This window comes from Neomonachus schauinslandi, chromosome 5 (assembly GCF_002201575.2).
Source record: "Neomonachus schauinslandi chromosome 5, ASM220157v2, whole genome shotgun sequence".
NCBI classification, from domain to species: domain Eukaryota; kingdom Metazoa; phylum Chordata; class Mammalia; order Carnivora; family Phocidae; genus Neomonachus; species Neomonachus schauinslandi.
Window position 1 is genome coordinate 61,509,859 of NC_058407.1, and position 10,198 is coordinate 61,520,056.

The 10,198-nt window shown below is 60.8% G+C and overlaps 1 protein-coding gene across 1 annotated transcript in view; it reads right to left on the reverse strand.

The window, feature by feature from the left end:
• The window catches only part of TAMALIN (trafficking regulator and scaffold protein tamalin), a 26,123-nt gene extending 19,399 nt beyond the window's left edge, over positions 1 to 6,724 (reverse strand). The window contains exons 1-8 of the mRNA XM_044915199.1: positions 6,400 to 6,724; positions 4,245 to 4,294; positions 2,595 to 2,649; positions 2,388 to 2,490; positions 1,121 to 1,214; positions 950 to 1,016; positions 662 to 728; positions 5 to 218 (exon numbers count right to left, since the gene is read on the reverse strand). Coding sequence (XP_044771134.1) covers positions 5 to 218; positions 662 to 728; positions 950 to 1,016; positions 1,121 to 1,214; positions 2,388 to 2,490; positions 2,595 to 2,649; positions 4,245 to 4,294; positions 6,400 to 6,651 — 902 coding nt within the window. The 5' untranslated portion in view covers positions 6,652 to 6,724. The remainder of the gene's footprint in view (positions 1 to 4; positions 219 to 661; positions 729 to 949; positions 1,017 to 1,120; positions 1,215 to 2,387; positions 2,491 to 2,594; positions 2,650 to 4,244; positions 4,295 to 6,399) is intronic.
• Positions 6,725 to 10,198: the final 3,474 nt, after the last annotated feature.

Below are 10,198 nucleotides of genomic sequence, written 5' to 3' on the forward strand. Positions count from 1 at the left end.
CGGCGGCGGCGCGGGCGGCTCCGCGCCCCCGAAGAAGCACGTGTGGTAGACGGCGTCGTCCGTGTCGCCCCCGGGCCGCCGGGCGGCCCCGCGGGGACCCCCGGGCGCGGCCAGCAGGGGCCCGAAGGGCAGCGAGCCCGGGAGCAGGCCGGCCCCGTACAGGCAGGAGCGCACCGACTCCAACGTGTCGTAAATGCTCGGGTCCTTCACCACCAGGCCTGCCAGGGCAGAGGACAGGAGGGCGGGCGGTCAGAGGGCACGGGGAGGGGCCCTCCGCTCCTTCCTGCTGACCAAACGTGTGGCCCCTGGCCTAAGCCCCACTTCCCTCCCCTGCAAAACAGGATTCCACACTCAAGTCCTTAGGAGGACCACGGGAAACACAAGGGCCCCGGAACGTATCTGAAACTGGCTCATTGAGCCTTGCTGTTCCCATCTGTGAAATGGGATGATACTAATGCTTACTAGCACAAGGCTATTGTGAGAATGAACTAAAAATGTGTGTGCAGTTAAGTAGCCCAGGGCAGTGCTGTGCCCGAAGTAGTAGCTCAACAAACCTTTCTTCACTTTGGCCAGGGAAGTAAGCCCCTCGTTCTGGGGTGGAAGCATGAAGAGGGGTATCAGCAGGGGCAGAAGGGGCCCTTTGCACCCCGAGTCCACTCACCATGCACCAGACGCTGTTCTTGCACCATTAGGGACCTGTATTCTCCCCACTTCTCGTACAGGGTTTGCTGCAAGAGACACCCCCCGCCTCACTGTCAGGAGCTAGCAAGAGACAAGCAGGAGGTGGGTATAGACAGACTGAGGGGTCAGGCAGTACACAGAAGAAATCTTAAGGTTAAAAGCAGGTTCAGACAGGTAAATAGGCCCCTACAAAAAAAGAGTGAGGCCTGGGGGGGCAGGGGCTTGGGCAGAAGAGGGTGGAGGCGGAACATTATCTGGGCTGCTTTACCTTCAGGTACTGCAGACGGGCCTCCAGTTCGGCCTTCCGAATGGACGTCCCATACAGAGTTTCCAGCCTGAGGAGGTTGGGGAACCAAAGGCTGAGTGAGCCCACAGGCCGTGGAAACACTGAGAGAAGCTGAGCTCAGGAACCCTCAGGGACCGCGGCACCCGGACATACCTGAGGATGTTACCAGACGCCTTAATGATGTCAACGATCTCTCGATGCCGGATGCCTTCCACGTTCAGGCCATTGACACTGGCGATGGTGTCCCCTGCCAGGCAGAGAGGGGGGTCAGCATCTGTTCCTTGTGGCATGATGGAAGAATTCCAGTCCCCTACCCGAGCCGGAAAGGGTCAGGGTAATAATCCCACAGAACACTCCTGCGCTCCCTCCCACCACTCCTCATGGTTGTGGGGAAACCTCCTCCTGGCCCAGCACCCCAGCGCAGGGGTCAGGCCTTCCTATACCTACACCTTCACCCCACCTTCAGGAAACTGTCCCCAAAGGCTGAGCCCTCTCAGCAACCCTGGGCTGCCCCTGGAGCCGGTTACTTCTGTCTAGCCCACAGGCGGTCCTGAGACCCAGCCAAGACAGGAAGGGGTCAGGATGAGTAGGACACAGCCGGGAACTGACACTGGCCCCAGGCATGAGAGGCCTCAGCTTCTGAGACCCTGCGCCACCGCAGAACCTCCTGACTTCAGGCAGGGCAAGCCACCATCTCCGAGGGCCCATTTCCCATCTGTAAAACAGGGGTGTGGATCCCTACTGTGGCTACTTCGGGGATCAGGAGGGAGAGTGGATACGAAGGGCTTTTGCAAAGTTGCGGTACCCCACTTGGCTACCAGGGGCTGCTGGTAAGTGGGCATGGAGGTCGGGGCTTAGGGAAGAAAGTGGTGATAGAGTGGGGGAGGTGGTCAGTTCATACAGTCTCAATCCCCTTCCTGGGACCAGGGGGCTCTAGATTTGGCCAATCCCAAGGGTCCCCTACTGGAGGCACCATATCATTTCCTTGCTAGAGGAAGTAGCACAGGTCCCCCGAGTTGGGCCAGGTCGGGGCGGGATAGGCCCTGATCTCCAACATCAAGCAGATCGAATGGAATGTTGCACCTTCCCCAGCTCCTGCCCTGGGCTGGATGACCAGATTGCCAGGAGTCAAAACACCAGCAGCAACATCTGCCATTTATTTACCAGGCCCTGGCTCTGTGCCTAGGGAACCCCTGGGCATGTTATTGCCCCCATTTTGCAGATGGGGCTGCTCGATATCACACAGTAAATGGCAAATCTGCCTCGATCCAAAGCCTAGATTCTCTCCACTCTTCTTTTTGGCCTTCTCAAAACAGGAGGAGGAAGGGGAATTGATTTCGGAAGAGATTTTCACCCCCTCTGCTTGGGAGTGAGGTCATACCACCTTCCCGGAGCCCTGTGTCCTGGGCTCAGACCTCACCTGGTGTGAGCCCAGCCAGCTGGGCAGGGCTGGACTCATGAACCCGGCAGACAAAAGTCACCATTTCCACGCGCTGCTCCTCCCGGTGGTGAAGGCCGTAAGTCTGTAAGAGACCAGGGGACCATCGGCCAGGGGTGTGGCAGGGGCCAGCCACCCCTCAGACTGGCCTCCCCATCCCTCGCTCCCTCTGTACCCAGCTTCTCCCACCTGGATCTCAAAGCCAAAGGTCTGGTTCTCCTCCTTCTCCAAAGTTAGCACTTTCCTGCAAGGGGACACGGGGGCCATTTCAGGACTGTCAGGATTAAAAGGAGCTTGGTGGTCCCCTAGTGTGGCCTTCCACTGATGTTGGGGTCTGCTCTAGAACACCCAGGCAGGGCTCACGGTCTCCAGCGACAACTCACTCTCATCACAGGTTGTTGGAATGCCTGTCCCAATCCCCAGCCGAAATCAGCTTCATGGAGCCACAGAGAATCAATCTAGCCTCCAATGCAGGGAGGCACTGCAAATGGCTGGGCCCCAGAGGGAGTGGACTCCCAGAGCTTTTGAGCCACTCCTCCAGCTTTCTAGTGAGCCCTAGAGTACCACTCACTGACTTGCTGAGGCCCCAAATTCGGCCCCAGCCCTGAGCCTCTCTACTCCGCAGCCTTGGGGAGAGGGCTGGCCCCACCCTCGGAGGCCAGTCACGAGGCTCAGCCCAGACCACAGCTGCTCCTCCCAGCTGCAGCGGGCCAGCCCACCAGATGTGAGGCTGGGGGGAAGGGAGCCTCGAGGCCGCCCCTTCCCGCACTGAAGGCCTGCCCACTGGACACAATGGTCTGGACCCGCTCCAGATCCTCGCCTGCTGGGGGAGCCCAGAGTTTCCTCTGCCCCCCCCCACCCCCTTCCTTCCCGCCCCGCCAGAGGCAGAGTGAAAGCAGCCTCCAGAGGCCTCTTCAAGTCTTACAGCCTCGGAAAGGCCCTTGAGACCCAGGCCCACAGCTCCCAGCCTGACCCAGATGCCCCCCAAATGCTGAGAAGCAACTCCCAGCCCTAACTTGAGCTCCTCCCCACTGTGAAGGGAGGCCTTCCCCGCTCTGTGTGTGTTGTGCGTTGGGCTGGGGAATAAGGTGACTGAAGTTATGTGTTACCCCAGTGTTCTCTGGGTTTCTTCAAGTGTTGGCAAACTTTTTTCTGCAAAGGGCCAGGATAGTACATATTTTAGGCTTTCTTTGCGGGCTCCATTCGGCCTCTGTCATATATTGTTCTTTGTTGTTATTTTTACAACCCTTTAGAAATAGAAAAACAACTCTTAGCTCAAGGGCTCAACGGGCCAATCTGGCCAGCAGGCTGTAGTCTGCTGATCCATTTTAGAAGCCAGGCCCCAATCCGCATGAGACTGAGCAACGTGGGGCCTGAGGTCAGTGCCTACTTCTGCCCTCACTGCGGATGCTTCCAAAGAGGGCCACCGCAGGATGGGAGCAGCAGAGGACTGAGCTCCTGGACGCAGGGGTCGCCAGACTCCAGCAGCCAGGCTAGGGTCTGGGCCCCGGGGCTTGCTGGGGCCAGGAGAGCTCAGGGGAGCCCCGAAGACTTCCACTTCTCCACCTCCCAGATCCAGATCTCCTCAGGGAGGGGTAACTGGCAGGGACTGGGGGTGGCATGAGGAGCACCTGATGACTCAAAAGTCCCTACCTCCTTTCTCTGCCACCCCCTTAACACAGCCCACACCCCCACCTGCCCCTCACTCTTAGTGAGGGAAGCATGCTGAGAGGAGAATGAGTCCCCCTGGGCCGAGAGCTATGTCGTGCTGCCGTCCACAGCCACCCCAGCAGCTCACCCTTGTGGACCAGGGCAGGGGCTGGGGTGCTGGGGACTCACCGCTGCCGTTCAGGACTCTGGCCGAGATTCTTCCAGCGGAGTCCTGAGCCCTGCGTGGGAAGACAGAGAGGAAGGAGCAGGTGAGAGAGGGACTGTCCTCGAGCAGATGCTGAGAGTCCTGCTCTGCGAGGTCCCTCCCCTGGCCTCCAGCCCTGGACCCAGCACCTCACTTCCTGTCGCCTGCCTGTCTGGTCCCAGTTCCATACCTGCTTTGGTGCCAGTGTAACTTTGCTGAATGCCCCTCCAGCATCACTGCCCGGAGTTCTCCCTCAGGCTCTACCCCATAACTGAGACTGAGACTGTGGGGACACATCAGTCCTACTGGGTTCCAGATGCAGGAACTGTCTAAGCACTGTGCTAGCCCAGGTGGGGGGGGGGGAGACAAGGGGGACTCATTAATCTAGATAGAATAGTCTCTACCCTCAGGGTGTATGTCTGCAGGACTCAGACCTTTCAGACTCTAAAAGCTGAGGCAGGGGCTCTTTCCAGATGTTCCCAAAGAAGGGCAGGGGAACCCTGGACTTGCCTACCAAGGTACTCCAGAGACTACCCCCACCCCCACCGCCATTGGGCATCTCCTCCTATTTTCTCAGTCGTAGACAGTGACTTGGGGGAGCTGGGGTCAGAGACCCAGGTCTGGAGAGCCGGCAATCCCAGCCTGAACATGGAAAGTCAGGGGACAGTAGGGCCAACCCTCCTCCCCCAAACTACAGGCTGTTTCAGGGACCAGCTGTGGATCCCAGCTGCAGGTTGCCCGCTGCGCCCAGTTCCACCCGGGTTTCTCCACGTTGCCATATATTTTGTTGCTCTCTGGGACAAAACGAACAAAAACCAGACCTCAAACTTGTCCTTAAGTCTCACTATACTTAGGAGAGAGATTGAGAGGGTTTTTCTTGGGGGGGGGGGGCGGTCAGAGTTGGGGGTTCCTGCCCCCTTGGGGCCCTGGAGCAACTAGTATCTCTCCTTCCCTAAATTCTTGGTCCTTGGAAGAGGCCTTGCCAGACCAGCTCGCCTCCCACGTGCCCTCAACAGCCCAGGGCCTTCCTGGTCGGTGCCCTAGTTAACCCTCCCCCCCAGGCTGCCCCAAGACTAGGAAGAGAAGTGAGCCGTCTTTCTCCAGAACCAAATACTGGCCTCAGGGGTGGGGGCAGTTCCCAAATGGGCCGGGGTGGAAGGACTGGGCAGCATAGAGAGAGACCCCTTTGTCTTTCAACCCGATTTTCATAAAATGCAAATTCTCAACAAGCTGTTCATTGTGTGGGGGGGAGCCAAGGGCGGGGGGGTGGTTGCTGAGCGGGGAAAGGCCACCAGCCCCTTCTCCTTGACCTGGGTCTGTGTCCCCACTTCTGAGCGCTCAGGTCCCCCCAGGCCAGAGGAAGAGCCCCGCGGAGGGGGAGACTCAGAGGGCGGGCGCGGCTCGCATCCTTCCTGCCCCGCGGGCGCCCTGCGACCCCTCCCACCGCGTCCGGTCCTGGCGAAGTCCCGGGAGCCGTGGCCTCGCGCCCCGCACCTCCGACGCGGGGCAAGGCGGCAGGCCCGGAGCCCAGCAATCCGGGCGTCCCCTCGGAAGGGTGAGCTCTCGGGAATCCGCGGGGCCGCACACATTTCCTCGTCCACCCGCCTCCCTCTCCCCCCGGGGCTCTGAGACCCTCAGCGTGTCCCGGCGAGCGGCGGGACCGCAGCCCTAGGCCTCCCGGCTCCAACTGGAGCAGCCCGGGCGAGGGGTCCCGGGGGCCTCGAGATACCTGGGCACGGGGGGCGGGGCACAGGGGTGCTGAGGGCCAGATGGAGCGAGCAGGAGAAGGGGGTGCTCGGGGAGGAGAGGAGCGAGACGCGACGGCGGCGAGTGGGGAGTGGAGTGGGGAGCCGCCGAGATCGGGGGCGGCGTGGAGGCGGGGGCCGCGGCGGGGGGAGGCTTGCGCCTTTGGAGGAGAGGGCCGAGGAGACTGACCGAGGGAGAGCAGGTTCTGAACGTGTGGGTTGGTAAGAGCGGGCTGGGGAATTAGGTGGGGGACGCGGTGGCCCCCGAGGAATATGTTGTGGGGTCAGAGGGCACAGATGCAGGATGTTGAGGGGCTGAGCAGGTCTCGGGGAAAGGACGCCGGAGGGTACCGAGAGCTGGGGGGCAGTGGGAGTTGGGGGGGGGGGGACGCACCTTTCGGCGGGGCAGAGTGCCCCCGGACACGGCGAGCGCGCGGTACAGCTCGGCCGGGTGATAGTCCTCCAGCGCCGCGTACAGCTCGTCTCCGGGGGCCCCAGAGCTGGCGGCTGCAGCACGGGGGCCCGAGGCCGGGGTCGGGGCTGGAGTGGAGGGAGCGACTGCCAAGTCGGGAGCCCGAGCGGCGGGGTCCGGGGCGGCCGCCGCCTCCTCTTTCTGCTGCAGCTTCCTGAGTCGGCGGAGGGTCATGGCTCCGGCGCCCGGCGACCCTCGGAGGCGGCGCTCGCTCCGGGCGGCGGGGCTGCCAGGGGCTCGGGGATGCCAGCCCCGCGGGCCGCGGGTTGCTTCCCTTTATAGGATCGGCGAGCTGGGCGGGCTGGGGGGCGGGCGGGGAGCGGCCTCGGGTGGCCTCGCCCCTAGAGCGGCAGGCCCCGCCCCCCGGGGGGGCCGCTGCCCCGGAGCCCCGCCCACAGCGTCCGACGCCCCGCCAGGCTGGGAAAGTCTAGGGACCTGAACACTCAACTAGGGCAAACCTAGCCACCGAGGAGGGGAGCAGGACATCCTTGGGCGGGCGGGGCGGGGCGGGGGTCTCCTGTGTGCGAGAGGAGACTAAATTTAGAGATGGATGGCTTTGGCTTCGGAGATTCATGGAGAATCTGGTGGTGGGGGTACAGAAAGGGGTCGTTGTAAGGAGGTTTGGACGCCCAGGGAAGATTCTAGGAGATCCAGGCGGCTGTAGGAGACTTTAGGCAAGGGAAGAGTGGCGGCAGCGCAGTGCAGGGGCAGGGGTATGGACAAGGGGAGGGTGAGGTCCCAAAGGAGGTTAGAGATACCCCTGACTGTGCAGAAGCCCCCCGGGGGTGAGGGCCAAGGATTTCCCCTTTGCACAGCTGCCCCAGAAGAGGTGAGAGAGGCTCCCTGCCCTTCCCTGGCAAGGGGAAAGGGAAGCAGTGGAAACCCAGCTGCCGTGGGTGTGGGCGTAATTCTGGCCTGTCCCCTCAGAGGGTCAGGAGTCGTCCCTCCTGGATAAACCTTTCCCCAGCTCCTGATGTTGGAGCTCAGACACCCCTTTTCCCAGCAGAAAGATCTTAACTCTGTGTTGATTCATGGGGAGGGGAATGTGTCTGAGCTGAGTGGGAGCTTAGGGCTGGAGGGTGTGCTCCACCGTTCTCTGACCCCGTCTTTGGGACCATTCCCTCAGCAACCCCCCACCCCCGGCTGTGTTACCGTGGCTGCCAGGCAGTGGGAGAGACTGGGATGGCCCAGCTGAAGTCTCTGTCGTCAGAGGTGCCCAAATAAGAAGTGAGAGGAGGAAGTAGAAGGCCAGTCTTGGCGTCTAAAGAGCAGCTAGCCACCACAGGGCGTCAGCACCACAAGCTGGGGGCCTCCTCATCCCACCATTGGCCACTAAACAGAGGCTGGGGAGGTACTGTCCCCATCTCCTCCAGTCGTCACAAATCTGTATTATGCCTTTACAGCTGATATTTATCGAGCAGTTACCATGGACTGTCCACACTGCGTGCTGTGTTACATACATGTCTTAACTCACTTGGTCTTCCTAACAACGCTATGCAATCGGGACCTCACAGAGGAGGAAACTGAGGCCCAGAGAGGTTGAGTAACTCACTCTAGGCCACTGAGTGGCAGAACTGAGACTCGAACCCAGGCAGCCTGGTTCCAGAGCCTGCGATCCTAACCCTATGTGATGCTGTCTCCTTCAGCTCCCCATTCACCCTACATTTCAGCCCTGCTCCGGGCCAGGCAGGTGCTCGCTGGGCACTGGGGTTACAGAGGCTCTGGGTCTGGTGACATGGTCACACGCTGTGTTCGAGGGCCAGCATGAGGAGTAAGGAGAGGCACGTGGCCATATCTACCTGGAGAGGCCAGGAAAGGCTTTCTGCCTCCTGTCTGTCTCAGTCAGCGCGGGTGGGTCCGTCTCAGTCTCTGTGCTTCCGTGTCTCCTTGACTCGTGTCCCTGCCCCAGCCCCAGGCCCCTGGGGCCCCAGCCCCTACAGGAGGTGTGGGTGGGAGGGGTGCTTTGCCACCCTTCAGTAATTAGCACAAGTCCAGATGGCAGGATGCTTGTTGGGTGGGGGCGGGGGGGCAGAGGGTGGATTGGGGACTGCTGGGAGCCAGGAGCTAGCTCCCTTAGTACCTTCGCCTTCCTCCTCCCACCTCCCCCTTGGCACCACCAAGTGGCCATCAGCTGAGGGGCCGAGGGGGTGTCGGTGGGGAAACATGGGACTGTACTGTGAAGCATGAGCACAGATGGACCCCTGGACCGTCTGCTGCCTGCTCCTGACAGACGGCATCTGTGGTGCGGGTGGGGGTGCGGTGGGGGATGGGGAGGCGAGAGGCGATGGTTTCTATTCTCTTCACTCCTGTGGCTATCCCTGAAGGGACCAGCAAAAGCGCACCTTGCGCCGTCTCTTGTGGGAAGAACCACTACCCCAGCTCTCGCAGAGGGTGACCTGACAGACACGGCCTTGTCTGAAAGCTGGACAAGTGAACGCCTCGGGCACACGGCACCTGTGTCTCAAGCCCTGTTAAAACATTCCTCCTTCAGGCTGACGTGCAGGCCATCTGCCGGTCAGTCTGCCTTTCTGCCTCTGAGTGAGGGCACAGCACCAGAGAAGTGAAGTTCACACAAGTTTCCCCCTCCTCCAGGCAGAGCTCCAGAGAACCCCAGAGTAAGGGTGGGCCCAGGAGATGCAATTTCTGTGAGGCTCATTGCACGATTTCCTCAAATCCTGGAACTGGAGAGCTGGAAAGGAAGGGCCTCATGGTCCGGGTGATGATACAAGGCGGTCCAAGCACTCATTGAATGGAGGAGGTAAACTGAGGCCAGGGAGGAAAGATGGCGGCAGGGCAGGCACTAGAACCCACTAGATCCAAGGTCTCCTGACTCTGAGGACTATTTAATTCAGCTGCTAGTAGCTCCCCTGAGAGCTCAGAGATCTGTGCCTGCTTCCTGCTCCCAATCTCATTAGTTTCTCCGGGGAGGGGATGGGGAGCCCAGGACGCCACACTACGGGGTGGTGATGCCCTCTGGTGGCCATGTGTCTCTTGCTGGAGAATCTTCAAACGAGAGAGAAGGGCTGTCTGGTTAGTGCCAGACTCCACCTGGAATCTGAGCAGGGTTTACGGAGCTCCCACATCTCTCCTGCGCCAAGAGGGTCTGTGTCCCACTGAGATGCCACGCTGCACTTTGGTCGCCGAGTTCTGGAGTCTCGCCGCTGTCACAGTTCGGAAGTTATGTTTTTGCTCTCCCCCAGAGCTGCTGTGCCGCAGGTAAAATTCAACAGAGGGCAGACAGCTGGTGGGCCTCCTCTGTGCCCTGACCTTCACATGCCAGACACGCGGGGTCCCTGCAGCTTTGCCTTCTCCCACCCCCCGCGACTTCCTCTTAAGCCTGAGTCTCTTGTCTAGCATCTGTTCTCCCCATCCTATCTTCCGCAGCTCCTTAAAGCTCGGGGGTGGCAGGGAGGATGCGGAGGGGGGAGCATGCCGCACGCTGCCTGCAACTGCGTGCTAGGACACCTCCCTCCGGGAGGCCTCCTTGCAAAAGCCCCAGGCTCTGGCTCCTCAGACATCTGCACTCAATCTGTATCTTATCCCCGAGCCAGTCAGTCTTTCAGAATGAGCTCCCCAGCTTTGCTTACTTTCGTTCCAGCTGCCTTGGCTCTTGGCTCTCGGGATAGGGCTTGCTGTCTGTGGCGGGGGCTCCGCTCATGGACAAGGCCCGAGGAAGACCCCTTCTCTTTGGGACAAGCCCCTGCCTGGATGCCTAACAGTC